Raw genomic sequence first — 19,585 nt, forward strand, 5'->3', positions numbered from 1 at the left:
AAATAAACTACCGCAGTGCTTAGTACAGCTCATGCCACATAGTGAGCGCTTAATGAATACCATTTTAAAAAAAACTACCCCAGCACTTAACGAATGCCATTTAAAACTAAACTACCACAGCGCTTCGTACAGCACATGCCACATAGTGAGCGCTTAATACCATTGAAAAACAAAATACCCCAGCACTTTAACGAATGCCATTTAAAACTAAACCACCGCAGCGCTTAGTACAGCACATGCCACATAGTAAGCGCTTAATGAATACCATTTAAAAAAAGTACCCCAGCACTTAGCGAATGCCATTTAAAACTAAACTACCACAGCGCTTAGTACAGCACATGCCACATAGTAAGCGTTTAATGAGTACCATTTTAAAAAACTACCCCAGCACTTTAACAAATGCCATTTAAAACTAAACTACCGCAGCGCTTAATACAGTACGTGCCACATAGTAAGTGCTTAATACCATTGGAAAAAACAACTACCCCAGCACTTTAACGAATACCATTTAAAACTAAACTAGCACAGCACTTAGTACAGCGTGTGCCACATAGTAAGCACTTAATATCGTTGGAAAAAAAAAAACTACCTCAGCACTTTAACGAATGCCATTTAAAACTAAACTACCGCAGCGCTTAGTACAGCACATGCCACATAGTAAGCGCTTAATACCGTTGGAAAAAAAATACCCCAGCACTTTAACGAATGCCATTTAAAACTAAACTACCGCAGCGCTTAGTACAGCACATGCCACATAGTAAGCGCTTAATGAATGCCATTTAAAAAAAAAACTACCCCAGCACTTAACGAATGCCATTTAAAAGTAAACTACCGCTGTGCTTAGTACAGCGCCTGCCACATAGTAAGCGCTTCATACCGTTGAAAAAAAAACTACCCCAGCACTTTAACGAATGCCGTTTAAAACTAAACGACCGCAGCGCTTAGTACAGCGCATGCCACATAGTGAGCGCTTAATGAGTACCATTTTAAAAAAAACTACCTCAGCACTTAGTGAATGCCATTCAAACTAAACTACTACAGCGCTTAGTACAGCGCATGCCACATAGTGAGTGCTTAATACTATTTAAAAAAAACTACCCCAGCACTTAACGAATGCCATTTAAAACTAAACTACCACAGCGCTTAGTACAGCGCATGCTACATAGTAAGCGCCTAATACCATTGGAAAACAAAAACTACCCCAGCACTGTAACGAATGCCATTTAAAACTAAACTACCGCAGCGCTTAGTACAGCACATGCCACATAGTGAGCGCTTAATGAGTACCATTTTTAAAAACTACCCCAGCTCTTAACGAATGCCATTTAAAACTAAACTACCGCAGTGCTTAGTACAGCGCGTGCCACATAGTAAGCGCTTAATACCGTTGGAAAAAAAAACTACCCCAGCACTTTAACGAATGCCATTTAAAACTAAACTACCGCAGTGCTTAGTACAGCGCGTGCCACATAGTAAGCGCTTAATACCGTTGGAAAAAAAAACTACCCCAGCACTTTAACGAATGCCATTTAAAACTAAACTACCGCAGCGCTTATTACAGCGCAGGCCACATAGTGAGCGCTTAAGGAGTACCGTTTACAAAGAAACTGGCCCAGCGCTTAAGAAGTCCGGCTCTTCTGATGATTCTTCCTCCGCAGGCCCCATCTCGGCCTTGACCAGGATGGGAAGGCGGCCCCGAGAGAAGATTTCCCAGACTCTTCCCGGGAATGTCCCGCCGATCCCAAATCCCGGTCCTCTTCGCCGCCCCCGAGCCCCGACGGGACGGGCGAGGGGCGCCCGGGGATCGTCCACGCCATCCCCGGGGCCCACGGCTTCGCCTCGGGCCTCGAGGCCAAGGCGGCGGGTTCCTCTGTATTAGACGGCTGACTCCGTCGCCTCGCCCTCTCCAAGGCGCTCAGTACGGCGCTCGGCACGCGGCGCTCAGCACGTACCCCCGACGACCCGAACGAGAGCGGCGGTTGGGCACCGACTTTGCGAAAAAAGAGCCCGGGCTTTGGAGTCAGTCAATCCATCGTACTGACTGAGCGCTGACTGCGTGCGGAGCACCGTACTAAGCGCTTGGGAAGCACGAGTGGAGAGGTCGTGGGTTCGAATCCCGCCTCTGCCAACTGTCAGCTGGGTGACTTTGCGCGGGTCTCGGGCCTCAGTTCCCTCCTCTGTAAAACGGGGGTGAAGACTGTGCGTCCCCCCGACGGACAACCTGATCGCCTTGTAACCTCCCCTGCGCTTAGAACAGTGCTTGGCACATAGTAAGCGCTTAATAAACGCCATCCTTATTATTATTATTTGTGCTGGCACACAGTAAGCGCTCAATAAATACGACTGAATGAATGACAACCCGATCACCTTGCTTTGCTCACAGTCAGCGCTTAACAAATATCATCGTCATCACCATTATTACAGATGAGGAGGCTGAGGTCTGGGGAATCAATCAATCAATTGTATTTATTGAGCGCTTACTGTGTGCAGAGCGCTTAATAAATGCCATCATTATTATTATTATTATTTGTGCTGGACGCCACGGCGGAGGGAAGCGAGTCGGGTCGGGCACCGTCTCCGTCCCCGTTTTACGGGGAAGCAGCGGGGCTCGGCGGGCAGAGCCCGGGCTTTGGAGTCCGAGGTCACGGGTTCAAATCTCGGCTCCGCCAACCGTCAGCTGGGGGGCTCGGGGCGGGTCGCTTCGCTCCTCTGGGCCTCAGTTCCCTCATCTGGAAAATGGGGATGAGAACTGCGAGCCCCACGGGGGGGAAGCGAAGGGAGTCACCCAGCAGACAGGTGACTAGAACCCAGATCCTCCCGCCGCCTCCCGGGGCTCTTTCTGCTCAGTACACTGCTTCGGGGGGACTTTTGTATCCGTGTCGGGTTCCCCTCGCGCCGTCCAGTACAGAGCCTTGGCTTTATTCTTAGCGTCAGTTGGAAGGGCCACATCGGCCCTTCCGTCTTGCATCTCTGTGTCGCGTCAGGCGCGACATTTAATAATAATAAATAATGACATTTATTAAGCGCTTACTATGTGCAGAGCACTGTACTAAGCGCTGGGGAGGTTACAAGGAGATCAGGTGGTCCCACGGGGGGGGGGGGGGCTCCCAGTCTTAATCCCCATTTTACAGATGAGGGAACCGAGGCCCAGAGAAGTGACTTGCCCAAAGCCACACAGCTGACAACTGGCAGAGCTGGGATGTTGGCGACTTGGACTTCCCAAGCGCTCAGTACAGTGCTCTGCACACGGTAAGCGCTCAATAAGTACGATTGAATGAATGACAACCCGATCACCTCGCTTTGCACATAGTCAGCGCTTAAATACCATCGTCATCATCATTATTACAGATGAGGAGTCCGGGGAATCAATCAATCGTATTTATTGAGCGCTTACCGTGTGCAGAGCGCTGTACTAAGCGCTTGGGAAGTCCAAGTTGGCAACGGATAGAGACGGTCCCTACCCAACAGCGGGCTCACGGTCTAAAAGTGAAGGGAAGCGACTCGCCCAGGGCCACAGACGAGCGGCGGAGCGGGATTAGAACCCGGGACCTTCGGACTCCAAGGCCGCTTCGCCTCGCTGCTTCTCCGACGGATCGACCGATTCGGGAAAAGGGGGAGACGCCGCGCGTCGGGAGGGATTCGTTCCGTCGCCTGATCTGCTTCCAGCCGGCAGGTCCAAATGTCTGTTTCGAGGGTCGCCTGTCGGCTGAAATAGAGACCCCCGGAGACGGTTTCGAGGGCCGAAGCGAGAGCGTTTTCCCTAAAGGCGTCCACGCGTGGCTCGCGGGATGGCCTCGACGCTCTGGGAAAACACACCGGAGAAGCGGCGCGGCCTCGGGGGTGGGAGCCGGGAGTCGGGAAGACCTGGGTTCCAGTCCCGGCTCCGCCGCGTGTCCGGTCGCAGAGAAGCAGCGTGGCTCGGTGGGAAGAGCCTGGGCTTTGGGTTCAAATCCCGGCTACTTGTCAGCTGGGTGACTTTGGGCGGGTCACTTCACTTCTCTGGGCCTCAGTTCCCTCCTCTGTAAAATGGGGATGAAGACCGGGAGCCCCCCGTGGGACAACCTGATCACCTTGTGTCTCCCCCGGCGCTTAGGACAGCGCTTGGCACGGAGTAAGCGCTTAATAAACGCTTCCCTTCTCCCTCCTCTGTCAAACGGGGACGGGGACCGCGTCCGACCCGGCGAGCTCCCGCCCGCCGCGGTGCCTGACGCGTAGTGAGCGCTTAACGCCGCTCAGTGGAAAGAGCCCGGGCTTTGGAGTCAGCGGTCGTGGGTTCGAATCCCGGCTCCCCCACAAGTCTGCTGTGTGACCTCGGGCAAGTCACTTCTCTGAGCCTCAGTTCCCTCATCTGTAAAAACGGGATTAAGACCGTGAGCCCCATGTGGGACAACCTGATCACGTTGTATCCCCCCAGCGCTTAGAACAGTGCTTTGCGCATAGTAAGCGCTTAATAAATGCCATTATTATTATTATTAACGGACACCACGATGGTGGTGGTGGTGAATGAAACGGACACCGTACCCACCCGCGGGGATGGCTCCGCCACCGTGCCCGGACGCGGGACCTCGCTGGCGCCCAGAGACCCCCGGACCGCGCCAGCGGCTCAGCACGGGGGTCCCACCGTTAACGCGAAACCCCGACCCCCGCGGGCCCGAGCGCGAGACGGCCGCTCGCCCCTTCCTCCCCAACGAGCGGCCCGGGGTCGGACTGGGCTAGCGGTTTATTGCCGGAGGACGCGGGCGACGGCTCCGTCGTCCCCCGGGGATTTAAATTAAAAAATTCCCTCTTAACAGGCTGCCGTGAGTTTCCGACGCCAACGGGGGAGCCCGGGGAGGTGTTCCCGAGGCCGCCCGGCGCCCCGTGGCCTCCCGTCCCCACCCCGATCCTCCTCCCGGGCCCCGGCGGACGGGATCGGATCCGTCCGGGCGACGGACGGTTCCCTCCCGGGAATGGGAGCGGGATCGACCTCGGTCCGGCGGAGCGGGGGTCCCCCGGGATGGGCGTACGGCGGATTCGGAGCCGACGGGGGGTCGAGCGGGATGAGGCCGCTTCCTCCGGGGCTCCCGCGCTCATCCTCTCGGGTCCGGCTTTACGGGACGTCCGGCTTCAGTAACTACAAGAGACGCAGACCGACGATCCCGGTCGGCCAGGGCGATTCCCACGATCCCGTGTCCGGGCAGATCTTCCCGCTCCTCCGAAACCTCCGACGGCTCCCCCCTTCCTCCACATCACGGTCTGAGGACGGGTCGTTTTTTGCGGTTTTGGGGGGGCGTCGGTTAAGTACTTACTACGTGCCGGGGCAGCGGGGCTTGGCGGGAGTCAGGTCGACCGACTGGGTGACCTTACTCTCTCCGGGCCTCGGTTTACTCCTCTGTAAAATGGGGACGGAGTCCTCCCCCGGCGCGGGCGGGGGCCGAAAGGACCGCGCCTAACTCATTCGATCGCTCTCCTCGAGCGCTCACTGTACCGAGTGCTTGGGAAAGGACCGTACAAGGCCCAACAGGCACGTCCCCTGCCCACAGCGAGCTTAAAGAATCTCAACACCCAAGGGAGAAACCTGAGCCAGCCAGACGAAATACGGCCTAGTGGGTAGCGCGCGCGCGCGCGCGGTCCCGAAGGACCCAGCTTCTCATCCCGGCTCCGCCTCCTGCCTCGCTTCGCTTCCCCAGGCCTCGGTTGCCGCATCCGTGAAACGGGGATGAAGACCGGGAGCCCCACGGGGGACGGGGACCGTGTCCGACCTGATCCCTCGGGGTCTCCCCCGGCGCTTAAGACGGTGGCCGGCGCACGGGAAGCGCTTAACAGATTAAAAGGATACCCGTTCTTCCACCCCGGGACTTCGGGGCCCGCGCTTAGGGCAGCGCTCGGCACCTAGTGAGCGCTTCATCCCGTGGGGGGGAGAAAAAAGGAAGAAGGAAGGGGAATACTGTCGATCGACTGAGGGACAGTCCGGAAGGGAAAGAAATACTCTTCTTCTCACCTCCTGTGGACTTACTGCAGTAAGGCGGAGACCTCGAACGCCTGTCTCCCGGTCGCCATGGTAACCAGGTGATGGGGCTGGTCCGGCGTGGCGGGGAGCGGGCGGGAGGACCCCGCGGCCAGCACCTCTGTGGGGAGACGAAGGGTTCGCTGTTTGGAGACCCGAACGCTCCCCCGATGCAGACCGAATTAGTAAATCGGACTCCAGACGGGCCCGTCATGCCCTCCCTCTGCCCATCCGCCAAGCTCGCTCTCTTCCTCCCTTCAAGGCCCTGCTGAGAGCTCACCTCCTCCAGGAGGCCTTCCTCTCCCCCTCATCCCCCTCTCCATCCCCCCCATCTTACCTCCTTCCCTTCCCCACAGCACCTGTATATATCTATATATCCCCCTTTAAGACTGTGAGCCCGCTGTTGGGTAGGGACCGCCTCTATACGTTGCCAATTTGTCCTTCCCAAGCGCTCAGTGCAGTGCTCTGCACATAGTAAGCGCTCAATAAATACGACTGATGATGATGATGATCAGACGTTCATCCATTCGAGCGCGCCGGCTGGGCGCTGACGGCGTGCAGGGCGCTTGGGAGGGGACGCGACCGTAATCCCAACGCGCGCGTTCCCTGCCCACAACGGGCTTACGGTCTAGCGGCCCGCTAGGTTCGCTCCTCGGGATCCCCGGAGGAAAATTTAGCGCCGTTTCAACGAGGCCGCGTTAAAAGGAACACTCTCCGATACGAACGCTCTTCGTGTTTCTCGATTGGGTCGAGGACGCGTCATCGGACTGGAAGGGGCTTCAAAGTGCATTGATTGATTGCTTGTCGGGTAGGGACCGTCTCTAGATGTTGCCAACTTGGACTTCCCAAGCGCTTAGTATGGTGCTCGGCACACAGTAAGCGCTCAATAAATACGATTGATTGATTGATTGATTGTTGGGTAGGGACCGTCTCTAGATGTTGCCAACTTGGACTTCCCAAGCCCTTAGTCCAGTGCTCTGCACACAGTAAGCGCTCAATGAATACGATTGATTGTTGGGTAGGGACCGTCTCTAGATGTTGCCAACTTGTCCTTCCCACGCGCTTAGTCCAGTGCTCTGCACACAGTAAGCGCTCAATAAATACGACTGATTGATCGATTGATTCTCTGTCTCCCCCTTCTAGACCGTGAGCCCACTGTTGGGTAGGGACCGTCTATGTTGCCAACTTGTCCTTCCCACGCGCTTAGTCCAGTGCTCTGCACACAGTAAGCGCTCAATAAATACGATTGATTGATTGATTGATTCTCTGTCTCCCCCTTCTAGACCGTGAGCCCACTGTTGGGTAGGGACCATCTATGTTGCCAACTTGGACTTCCCACGCGCTTAGTCCAGTGCTCTGCACACGGTAAGCGCTCAATAAATACGATTGATTGACTGATTGATTGATTCTCTGTCTCCCCCTTCTAGACCGTGAGCCCACTGTCAGGTCGGGACCGTCTATGTTGCCAACTTGTCCTTCCCACGCGTTTAGTCCAGTGCTCTACACACAGTAAGCGCTCAATAAATACGATTGATTGATTGATTGATTGATTGATTGATTGATTCTCTGTCTCCCCCTTCTAGACCGTGAGCCCACTGTTGGGTAGGGACCGTCTCTATATGTTGCCAACTTGGACTTCCCAAGCGCTCAGTACAGTGCTCTGCACATGGTAAGTGCTCAATAAATACGATTGATTGATTGATTCTGTCTCCCCCTTCTAGCCCGTGAGCCCACTGTTGGGTAGGGACCGTCTATGTTGCCAACTTGTCCTTCCCACGCGCTTAGTCCGGTGCTCTGCACACGGTAAGCGCTCAATAAATACGACTGATTGATTGACTGATTGATTCCCTGTCTCCCCCATCTAGCCTGTGAGCCCGCTGTCGGGTCGGGACCGTCTCTCTCTGTTGCCAACTTGTCCTTTCCACGCGCTTAGTCCGGTGCTCTGCACACGGTAAGCGCTCAATAAATACGACTGATTGATGATAGAATGAGTGACGGTTGCTGACTGACCGGAGGCCCGTAACAACGACAGTAAGAACGACGGCATTTGCTAAGGGTTTAGTCTGGGTCGAGCACTGGGGCAAAGCCAGAACCGTCAAGTCAGATGGAGTGCGGCCCACTCGGGCTCCCTGTGGGGGGGGGGGGGAGAACGGGGATTCAATCCCCCATTATAGAGGTGGGGAAACCGAGGCCCAGAGAAGAGTCTGATGGCACTCTCCCCCCGCTTGACCGAAGGCCCGTCTCCTCCAGGCAGCCTTCCGTCCCTTCTCCCGCGCCGCTCTGACTTCTTCCCCCCGGCCCCCCGGCATCGCTCCGTCCTTTCTTCATCGACCCGCCGCCGTCGACGCCCGCCTCCCCGGGAACGCGCCGCGCCGAGGGGACGCGGACCCCCAGGACGGCAGGACGGCGGAGCGGCCTTACCCTCCGCCACTCCCAGGATGGGGCTGGCGTCCGGGAGCTGCAGGGGCTCCACGTCGAGGCCGGGCTGGGAGCTGATGGACGCCAGGCTCTTTCCGTGGGCCGCGGCCTCGAGCAGGCTGCTGCCCAGCAGGGACTCGGCTGAAAAAGAGACCTTGCCGTTGGCCCACCGGGCCTCCTTCTTCCTCCCGTCCATCCCTCCGCCGTGCTTCTTAACAACAATAATGACGGCATTTATTAAGCGCTTACTAGGTGCCGAGCACCGGGCGCTTCCTGGGGGGAGGGCGGCAGAACGGTCAACGGACGCATCCACAGTAAGCGCTCAATAGATCGTCATCAATCGTATTTCTTGAGCGCTTACTGTGTGCACTGGGCTAAGCGCTTGGGAAGTCCAAGTTGGCAACATCTAGAGACAGTCCCTACCCAACAGTGGGCTCACAGTCTAAAAGGGGGAGACGGAGAACAAAACCACACATACTAACAAAATAAAATAAATAGAATAGATATGGACAAGTAAAATAAATATATAAATACGATTGAATGAATGAATGGCCAACCACAGCACCTATATATATATATATATATATATATGTTTGGTTTTGTTCTCTGTCTCCCCCTTTTAGACTGGGAGCCCACTGTTGGGTAGGGACCGTCTCTAGATGTTGCCAATTTGTACTTCCCAAGCGCTTAGTACAGTGCTCTGCACATAGTAAGCGCTCAATAAATACGATCGATGATGATGATGATATATACATATATGTATATGTTTGTACATATTTATTAATGTATTTTACTTGTACATATTTATTCTATTTATTTTATTTACACAGCACCTATATATATATTTTATTTATACAGCACCTATATATATATGTCTGTACATATTTATTACTCTATTTACTTGTACATGTTTATTCTATTTATTTTATTTGGCCAATATGTTTGGTTTTGTTGTCCGTCTCCACCTTCTAGCCTGTGAGCCCGCTGTCGGGTAGGGACCGTCTGTAGATGTTGCCGACTTGGACATCCCAAGCGCTTAGTCCAGTGCTCTGCACACAGTAAGCGCTCAATAAATACGACTGAATGAATGAATGGCCGCCCACAGCACCTATCTATATGTTTGTAGATATTTATTACTCTATTTATTTACTTGTACATATTTATTCTATTTATTTTATCTGGTTAATATGTTTGGTTTTGTTGTCTGTCTCCCCCTTCTAGCCTGTGAGCCCGCTGTCGGGTAGAGACCGTCTCCAGATGTTGCCGACTTGTACTTCCCAAGCGCTTAGTACAGTGCTCTGCACACAGTAAGCGCTCAATAAATACAATTGAATGAATCCCCACCTCCCTCTTCGTATCCGCCGGACCATCGCTCTCGCCCTCCTCCGAGAGGCCTTCCCGGACTAAGCCCGCTCCCTTTGTCAGCTGCCTCGCTTTGGCCCCGCGTTCGGATTACCGCCCGTCTCCCCCCCTCGCCTGGAAGCTGGCTGTGGGCGGGGAGGGAGTCTGCTCTACTTCCCCGGCGCTTAGTGCAGTCCCATTTGACGGAGGAGGGAAAGGAGGGCCGGGGAAGCGGAGGGACTTGTCCAAGGTCACGCGGCGGACCAGCGGCCCCGCCGCTTCTCCTCACCGTTCGGCTCTCCATCCCGGGCCCCGGGCGTTCCCGTCCGCGAGTGGTGCTTCCTCACGTGGACGTTCCGGCTCCCGCTCTGGGAAAACGTCTTTCCGCACACTTGGCACTGGTGGGGCTTCACTCCTGGAAAGTCGGGCGTTGCGAGAACGAGAGGGGAAGGTCGTATTTATTGAGCGCTTACTGTGTGCAGAGCACTGGACTGAGCGCTTGGGAAGTCCAAGTTGGCAACATCTAGAGACCGTCCCTGCCCGACAACGGGCTCACGGCCTAGGAGACGGGTTCCCCGCCGAGTTCGCAGCCTCGCCCCGCTGACAGTTGGCGGAGGCGGGATTCGAACCCATGAACTCGGACTCCGAAGCCCTTGCTCTTCCCCCTGAGCAACGCTGAGTCTTCTGACGCTTGGGCCGGTTGTTTGGCGGGTTTGGGAGCAGGTGTGGGAGCCGCGGGAGGCTCTCAAACCTTGTTATATTGTATTTTCCCAAGCACTTCGCACAGTGCTCTGCGCACTGGAGGCGCCCAATAAATAGGACTGATGATTGACTGACTTCCTCCCTCCCAGCAGGCTGTTTTCATTTTTATTCTACTTATTTTATTTCGTTACTATGTTTTGTTTTGTCGTCCGTCTCCCCCTTCTAGCCTGGGAGCCCGCTGTCGGGTAGGGACCGTCTCTAGATGTTCCCAACTTGGACTTCCCAAGCGCTTAGTACAGTGCTCTGCACACACTTCATTTTTATTCTACTTATTTTATTTTGTTAATATGTTTTGTTTTGTTGTCTGTCTCCCCCTTCTAGCCTGTGAGCCCGCTGTCGGGTAGGGCCCATCTCTAGATGTTGCCGACTTGGACTTCCCAAGCGCTTAGTACAGTGCTCTGCACACATTTCATTTTTATTCTACTTTATTTTATTTCGTTAATATGTCTTGTTTTGTCGTCCGTCTCCCCCTTCTAGCCTGTGAGCCCGCTGTCGGGTAGGGACCGTCTCTAGATGTTCCCAACTTGGACTTCCCACGCACTTAGTAGTCCAGTGCTCTGCACACAGTAAGCGCTCAATAAATACGACTGAATGAATGAATGGCCGCCCCCAGCACCTATATACGTGTTTGTACATATTTATTACTCTATTTATTTACTTGTACATATTTATTCTATTTATTTTATCTGGTTAATATGTTTGGTTTTGTCGTCCGTCTCCCCCTTCTAGCCTGTGAGCCCGCCGTCGGGTAGGGCCCGTCTCTAGACGTTGCCGACTTGGACTTCCCAAGCGCTTAGCGCAGTGCTCTGCACACAGTAAGCGCTCAATACATACGATTGAATGAATGAATGAACGAACGAATGAATGAATGAATGAATGAACGAATGAATCCCCATTTTCCAGAGGAGGGAACGGAGGCCCAGAAGGGAAATGAGCTGCCCACGGTCACACAGCAGACACGTGGCGGAGCCGGGATTGGAACCCGTGACCTTCTCCCTGACAGGCCTGGACTCTAACCACTAGGCCATGCTGCCTCTGGGGATATTTTTTTGGGAGGGGCGGGGAGGAAATCATCATTTTTTTTGCTCTGCATCATCATCATCATCATCAGTCGTATTTATTAAGCGCTTACTGTGTGCAGGGCACTGTACTAAGTGCTTGGGAAGTACACAGGAAGCGCTCAATCTTGCCATGGGTGGGGAACGCGTCTGTTACTCTGCTCCCTCGTCCGCCCCGAACCTTAGCACGGTGCTCTGCGCACAGTAAGCGCTCGCTGAACAGCCCCGAGGGTTCCCGGCCTCTCCTCGAATCCCGCTTAGTACAGTGCTCTGCCCACGATAAGCGCTCAATAAATACGATTGATGATCCTTCCCGGAAGGCGGGGGGGTCCCCTTACCCGAGTGAACCACCTGGTGCTTCCGGAGGCTGGAATACTCGGCGAAGGAGCGCCCGCATCCCTCGGCCTCGCACAGGAAAGGCTTCTCTCCTGCGGGTAAGAAGAGGAAGGGGGATGGCAACGCCGTCTTTAATAATAATAATAATAATAATAATGGTATTTATTAAGCGCTTACTCTGTGCAAAGCACTGTTCTAAGCACTGGGGGGATGCAAGGTGATCAGGTTGTCCCACAGGGGGCTTCTAGTCTTCATCCCCTAGACAGATGAGGGAACTGAGGCCCAGAGAAGTGACTTGCCCTAAAGTTGACAAGCGGCGGAGCCGGGATTCGAACCCATGACCTCGGACTCCCAAGCCCGGGCTCTTTCCACTGGGCCACGCTGCTTCTCCCCAGTCGGAATCGGGGTGCCTGTTAAGCGCCGAGCACTGTTCTGAGCGCTGGGGCGGAGGCAGGGGAGTCCGTTCGGACACATTCATCATCATCACCAATCGTATTTATTGAGCGCTTACCGTGTGCAGAGCACTGTACTAAGCGCTTGGGAAGCACAAGTTGGCAACATATAGAGACGGTCCCCGTCCCACGGGGGGGCTCCCGGGCTCCATCCTCATTTTCCAGATGAGGAAACTGAGGCCCAGGGACCTACAGTGCTCTGCACATAGTAAGCGCTCAATAAATACGATTGATGATGACGGGAATTGCCCAGGCAGACGGGTGGCGGAGCCGGGATTAGAACCCCCCACCTTCCGGCCCCGTGCTGCTTCTCTACGCACTTAATAATGATAATAATGATAAGAATGGCATTTATTAAGCGCTTACTATGTGCAAAGCACCGTTCTAAGCGCTGGGGAGGTTACAAGGGGATCGAGCACTTGTGAAAATAGCGTAAGGGTCACGATGGAAAAGGTCTCGCCTGATTCCCTTAATCAGCAGAGAGGCGCAGTGGAAATCAATCAATCAATCAATCGTATTTATTGAGCGCTTACTGTGTGCAGAGGACTGTACTAAGCGCTTGGGAAGTACAAGCTGGGAAGAGCCCGGGCTTTGGAGTCGGAGGCATTGCGTCCCTCATCTGGAAAATGGGGAATTGAGACCGCGAGCCCTCCGGGGGACGGGGAACGTGTCCAACCCGACGCGCTTGTATCCACCCCAGAGGCTAGTACAGTGTAAGACTGTGATGGACGTCTCGATCGCCTTGTATCATCCCCCCCCCCGGCGCTTAGAACAGCGCTTTGCACATAGTAAGCGCTTAACAAATGCCGTCATTATCATTATTCCGGCCCAGAGCCGATCACGGAGCCGAAACCTGTGTTTGTACATATTTATTACTCTATTATTTATTTATTTTATTTGTACCTATCTATTCTATTTATTTTATTTTGTTAGTATGTTTGGTTTTGTTCTCTGTCTCCCCCCTTTTAGACTGTGAGCCCACTGCTGGGTAGGGACTGTCTCTAGATGTTGCCAATTTGGACTTCCCAAGCGCTTAGTACAGTGCTCTGCACACAGTAAGCGCTCAATAAATATGATTGATGATGATATGTTTGTACATATTTATTACTCTATTTATTTTACTTGTACATATCTATCCTATTTATTTTATTTTGTTAGTATGTTTGGTTTTGTCTCCCCCTTTTAGACTGGGAGCCCACTGCTGGGTAGGGACTGTCTCTATATGTTGCCAATTTGGACTTCCCAAGCGCTTAGTACAGTGCTCTGCACACAGTAAGCGCTCAATAAATACGATTGATGATGATGATATGTTTGTACATATTTATTACTCTATTTATTTTACTTGTATTCTATTTATTCTATTTTGTTAGTATGTTCGGTTTTGTTCTCTGTCTCCCCCTCTTAGACTGTGAGCCCACTGTTGGGTAGGGACTGTCTCTATATGTTGCCAATTTGTACTTCCCAAGCGCTTAGTCCAGTGCTCTGCACATAGTAAGCGCTCAGTAAATGTGATTGATGATGATGATGATGACCTTGGGCAAGTCACTTCACTTCTCTGTGCCTCAGTTACCTCATCTGTAAAATGGGGATTAAGACTGTGAGCCCCAAGTGGGACAACCTGATCACTTTGTAACCCCCCCCCCAGCGCTTAGAACAGTGCTTTGCACATAGTGAGCGCTTAATAAATGTCATTATTATTATTATTATTATTAAAACAGTGCTTGGTACATAGTAAGCGCTTAATAAATACCATTATTCTTTCCCCCTTTTAGACTGTGAGCCCACTGTTGGGTAGGGACCGTCTCTAGATGTTGCCAATTTGTACTTCCCAAGCGCTTAGTCCAGTGCTCTGCACATAGTAAGCGCTCAATAAATACGATTGATGATGATGATCATGACCTTGGGCAAGTCACTTAACTTCTCTGTGCCTCAGTTACCTCATCTGTAAAATGGGGATTAAGACTGTGAGCCCCAAGTGGGACAACCTGATCACTTTGTAACCTCCCCAGCGCTTAGAACAGTGCTTTGCACATAGTAAGTGCTTAATAAATGTCATTGTTATTATTATTATTATTATTATTATTATTATTATTAAAACAGTGCTTGGTACATAGTAAGCGCTTAATAAATGCCATTATTCTTTCCCCCTTTTAGACTGTGAGCCCACTGTTGGGTAGGGACTGTCTCTATATGTTGCCAATTTGTACTTCCCGAGCGCTTAGTACAGTGCTCTGCACACAGTAAGCGCTCAATAAATACGATTGATGATGATGATGATGATGATGACTGTCTCTATATGTTGCCAATGTGTACTTCCCAAGCGCTTAGTCCAGTGCTCTGCACACAGTAAGCGCTCAATAAATACGATTGATGATGATGATGATGATGACTGTCTCTATATGTTGCCAATGTGTACTTCCCAAGCGCTTAGTCCAGTGCTCTGCACACAGTAAGCGCTCAATAACTACGATTGATGATGACTGTCTCTATATGTTGCCAATTTGTACTTCCCAAGCGCTTAGCCCAGTGCTCTGCACACAGTAAGCGCTCAATAAATACGATTGATGATGATGACTGTCTCTATATGTTGCCAATTTGTACTTCCCAAGCGCTTAGTCCAGTGCTCTGCACACAGTAAGCGCTCAATAAATACGACTGATGATGATGATGATGATGACTGTCTCTATATGTTGCCAATTTGTACTTCCCAAGCGTTTAGTCCAGCTCTCTGCACACAGTAAGCGCTCAATAAATACGATTGATGATGATGATGATGACTGTCTCTATATGTTGCCAATTTGCACTTCCCAAGCGCTTAGTCCAGTGCTCTGCACACAGCAAGCGCTCAATAAATACGATTGATGATGATGATGATGATGACGATGCCTGTCTCTATATGTGGCCAATGTGTACTTCCCAAGCGCTTAGTCCGGTGCTCTGCACACAGTAAGCGCTCAATAAACACGATTGATGATGATGATGACTGTCTCTACATGTTGCCAACGCATACTTCCCAAGCGCTTAGTCCGGTGCTCTGCACACAGTAAGCGCTCAATAAATACGATTGATGATGATGACTGTCTCTATATGTTGCCAATTTGCACTTCCCAAGCGCTTAGTCCAGTGCTCTGCACACAGTAAGCGCTCAATAAATACGATTGATGATGATGACTGTCTCTAGATGATGTTGCCAATGTGTACTTCCCAAGCGCTTAGTCCAGTGCTCTGCACACAGTGAGCGCTCAATAAATACGATTGATGATGATGACTGTCTCTATATGTTGCCAACGTGTACTTCCCAAGGGCTTAGTCCAGTGCTCTGCACACAGTAAGCGCTCAATAAATACGACTGATGATGATGACAACCTCCCCCAGCGCTCAGAACGGTGCTTGGCACGTCGCGGGTGTGTAACAAATACCAAAATTACGATTACCGCGCTTAACCAACAGCATCATTACCATTCTCTGGGCCTCAGCTCCAAAGGGGGATGGAGACCGGGGGTCGTGTCCGAGCCACGGGAAGCGCTCACCACACACCACGGCTATTACAGAGCGCGTGAGGGGGGGCGAGGGGAGCGGATTCGAGGGGACCCACCCACCGGTGTGGACGCGCAGGTGGTTCTTGAGGTTCCCGGCCGTGGTGAACTGCTTGCCGCAGCCCGGCTCTTGGCAGGTGAAGGGCTTCTCGCCGTTGTGCGTGCGCATGTGCACCTTCAGCCTCTGCAGCACGTAGAAGCTCTTCCCGCAGCCTTCGGCGGGGCAGGTGAAAGAGCGATCGTTCCTGCGGGGCGAGCCGGACATCCGGGACCTCCCCTCCCGATCCCCCCCGGAACGCCCTCCCTCCTCAAATCCCGCAGGCCGTCCCTCTCCCGGCCTTCCAAGCCCCGTCGGAGGCCTTCCCTTTCCCCTTCTCCCGCCGGCGTCGCCCCTTTATCCGTGAACGTCCGTCTCCCCACCAGGCTGCATTCATTCATTCGTCCGATGAATGAATTGGGGGAAGCGGCGCGGCTCGGTGGGAAAAGAGCCCGGGCTTTGGAGTCAGAGGTCGTGGGTTCGAATCGCGGCCCCGCCACTTAGTCACTTCGCTTCTCTGGGCCTCGGTTCCCTCATCCGTCAAACGGGGATGAAGGCTGGGAGCCCCACGTGGGACAACCTCATCACCTCGTAGCCCCCCAGCACTTAGGACAGTGCTTTGCACAGAGTAAGCGCTTAATAGATGCCATCATTATTAGTATTATTATTACCCAATCGTATTTATTGAGCGCTTACTGTGTGCAGAGCACTGCACTAAGCGCTTGGGAAGGACAAGTCGGCAACATGGAGAGACGGTCCCTACCCAAAAACGGGCTCACAGGCTAGAAGGGGGAGGCAGACGACAAAACATGTGGACGGGTGTCAAAACCGTCAGAATAAACAGAATTATTTCAGTTTAAATACGACTGAATACGGAATAAGCGCTTAACAAACACCATCACGATTATTCGCTGGGCCTCGGTTCCCTCATCTGTCAAATGGGGATGGAGGCCGCGCTCTTTCCACTGAGCCACGCTGCTTCTCCGTACTAAGCGCTTAAATACGCTCAATAAATACGATTGAATGAACTGAACGAATGAGGTAGCCACGCTTCCATACCTTTCCTCATCAGAAGGAAGGCAGGCTGGGGAAAGGACATTCTTCCTCAGCATAATAATGCTGAATATTAATCAATCAATTGATTGATTAATCAATCAATAATAATAAGCAGCAGCAGCATGGCTCAGTGGAAAGAGCCCGGGCTTTGGAGTCAGAGGTCATGGGTTCGAATCCTGGCTCCGCCACCCGTCTGCCGGGTGGCCCTGGGCAAGTTACTTAACTTCTCTGAGCCTCAGTGACCTCATCTGTAAAATGGGGGTGAAGACTGTGAGCCCCACGTGGGACAACCTGATCACTCTGTATCCCCCCCAGCGCTTAGAACGGTGCTTTACATAGCACCCTGTATATATGTATATATGTTTGTACATATTTATTACTCTATTTAGTTATTTATTTTACTTGTACATATCTATTCTATTTATACGTATATACCTGTATATATGTTTGTACATATTTATTACTTTATTTATTTATTTTACTTGTACATATCTATTCTATTTATATGTATATACCTGTATATATGCTTGTACATATTTATTACCCTATTTATTTATTTATTTTACTTCTACATATCTATTCTATTTATATGTACATAGCTGTATATATGTTTGTACATATTTATCACTCTATTTATTTATTTATTTTACTTGTACATATCTATTCTATTTATATGTATATACCTGTATATATGTTTGTACATATTCATTACTCTATTTATTTATTTTACTTCTACATATCTATTCTATTTATATGTATATACCTGTATATATGTTTGTACATATTTATTACCCTATTTATTTTGCTTGTACATACCTATTCTATTTATATGTATATACCTGTATATATGTTTGTACATATTTATTACTCTATTTATTGATTTTACTTGTACATATCTATTCTATTTATATGTATATACCTGTATATATGTTTGTACATATTTATTACTCTATTTATTTATTTATTTATTTATTTTACTTGTACATATCTGTTCTATTTATATGTATATACCTGTATATACGTTTGTACATATTTATTACTCTAGTTATTTATTTTGCTTGTACATATCTATTCTATTTATATGTATATACCTGTATATATGTTTGTACATATTTATTACTTTATTTATTTATTTTACTTGTACATATCTATTCTATTTATATGTACATACCTGTATATATGTTTGTACATATTTATTACTCTATTTATTTATTTATTTTACTTGTACATATCTATTCTATTTATATGTACATACCTGTATATATGTTTGTACATATTTATTACTCTATTTATTGATTTTACTTGTACATATCTATTCTATTTATATGTATATACCTGTATATATGTTTGTACATATTTATTACTCTATTTATTTATTGATTGATTTTACTTGTACATATCTATTCTATTTATATGTATATACCTGTATATATGTTTGTACATATTCATTACTCTACTTATTTATTTATTTTACTTGTACATATCTATTCTATTTATATGTACATACCTGTATATATGTTTGTACATATTTATTACTCTATTTATTTATTTTACTTGTACATACCTATTCTATTTATTTTATTTTGTTAGTGTGTTTGGTTTTGTTCTCCGTCTCCCCCTTTTAGACTGTGAGCCCACCGCTGGGTAGGGACTGTCTCTATATGCTGCCAACTTGTACTTCCCAAGCGCTTAGTACAGTGCTCTGCACACAGTAAGCGCTCAATAAATACGATTGATGATGATGATGATGCTTTACATAGCACCCTGTATATATGTATATATGTTTGTACATATTTACTACTCTATTTATTTTACTTGTACATATCTATTCTATTTATATGTATATACCTGTATATGTGTTTGTACATACTTATTACTCTATTTATTTATTTATTTTACTTGTACAAACCTATTTATTTTATTTTGTTAGTATGTTTGGTTTTGTTCTCCGTCTCCCCCTTTTAGACTGTGAGCCCACCGTTGGGTAGGGACTGTCTCTATCTGCTGCCAACTTGGACTTCCCAAGCGCTTAGTACAGTGCTCTGCACACAGTAAGCGCTCAATAAATACGATTGATGATGATGCTTTACATAGCACCCTGTATATATGTATATATGTTTGTACATATTTATTACTCTATTTTACTTGTACATATCTATTCTATTTATATGCATATACCTGTATATGTGTTTGTACATACTTATTACTCTATTTATTTATTTATTTCACTTGTACAAACGTATTCTATTTATTTTATTTTGTCAGTATGTTTGGTTTTGTTCTCCGTCTCCCCCTTTTAGACTGTGAGCCCACTGTTGGGTAGGGACTGTCTCTATATGCTGCCAACTTGTACTTCCCAAGTGCTTAGTACAGTGCTCTGCACACAGTAAGCGCTCAATACGATTGATTGGTTGATTGATTGATTGATAGTAAGCGCTTAACAAAAGCCAACATTATTATTATTATAACAGTCATCGTGGTATTTGTTGAGCGCTGACTAGGCACCAAGCGCTGGGGTAGATAGGAGGTGATCGGGTCGGCCACGGTCCCCGTCCCACGTGGGGCTCAGAGTCTTCACCCCCGCACACCGTAAGCGCTCAATA

At 49.8% G+C, this 19,585-nt stretch overlaps 1 protein-coding gene across 2 annotated transcripts in view; it reads right to left on the minus strand.

Annotated features, from left to right (window-relative positions):
• Positions 1-4,700: 4,700 nt before the first annotated feature.
• The window catches only part of ZNF410 (zinc finger protein 410), a 37,777-nt gene continuing 22,892 nt past the window's right edge, over positions 4,701-19,585 (minus strand). Inside the window, exons 7-12 of one of the 2 annotated variants that reach the window (XM_038765702.1) lie at positions 15,953-16,134; positions 11,904-11,993; positions 10,035-10,160; positions 8,408-8,545; positions 5,996-6,107; positions 4,701-5,113 (exon numbers count right to left, since the gene is read on the minus strand). In XM_038765702.1, the coding sequence (XP_038621630.1) occupies positions 5,107-5,113; positions 5,996-6,107; positions 8,408-8,545; positions 10,035-10,160; positions 11,904-11,993; positions 15,953-16,134 (655 nt within the window). In that variant the 3' untranslated portion in view covers positions 4,701-5,106. Of the gene's footprint in view, positions 5,114-5,980; positions 6,108-8,407; positions 8,546-10,034; positions 10,161-11,903; positions 11,994-15,952; positions 16,135-19,585 lie in introns of both variants that reach the window. The other variant, XM_038765703.1, reaches the window with a different exon arrangement.

Source organism: Tachyglossus aculeatus, chromosome 23, assembly GCF_015852505.1.
Source record: "Tachyglossus aculeatus isolate mTacAcu1 chromosome 23, mTacAcu1.pri, whole genome shotgun sequence".
Taxonomy (NCBI): Eukaryota; Metazoa; Chordata; class Mammalia; order Monotremata; family Tachyglossidae; genus Tachyglossus; species Tachyglossus aculeatus.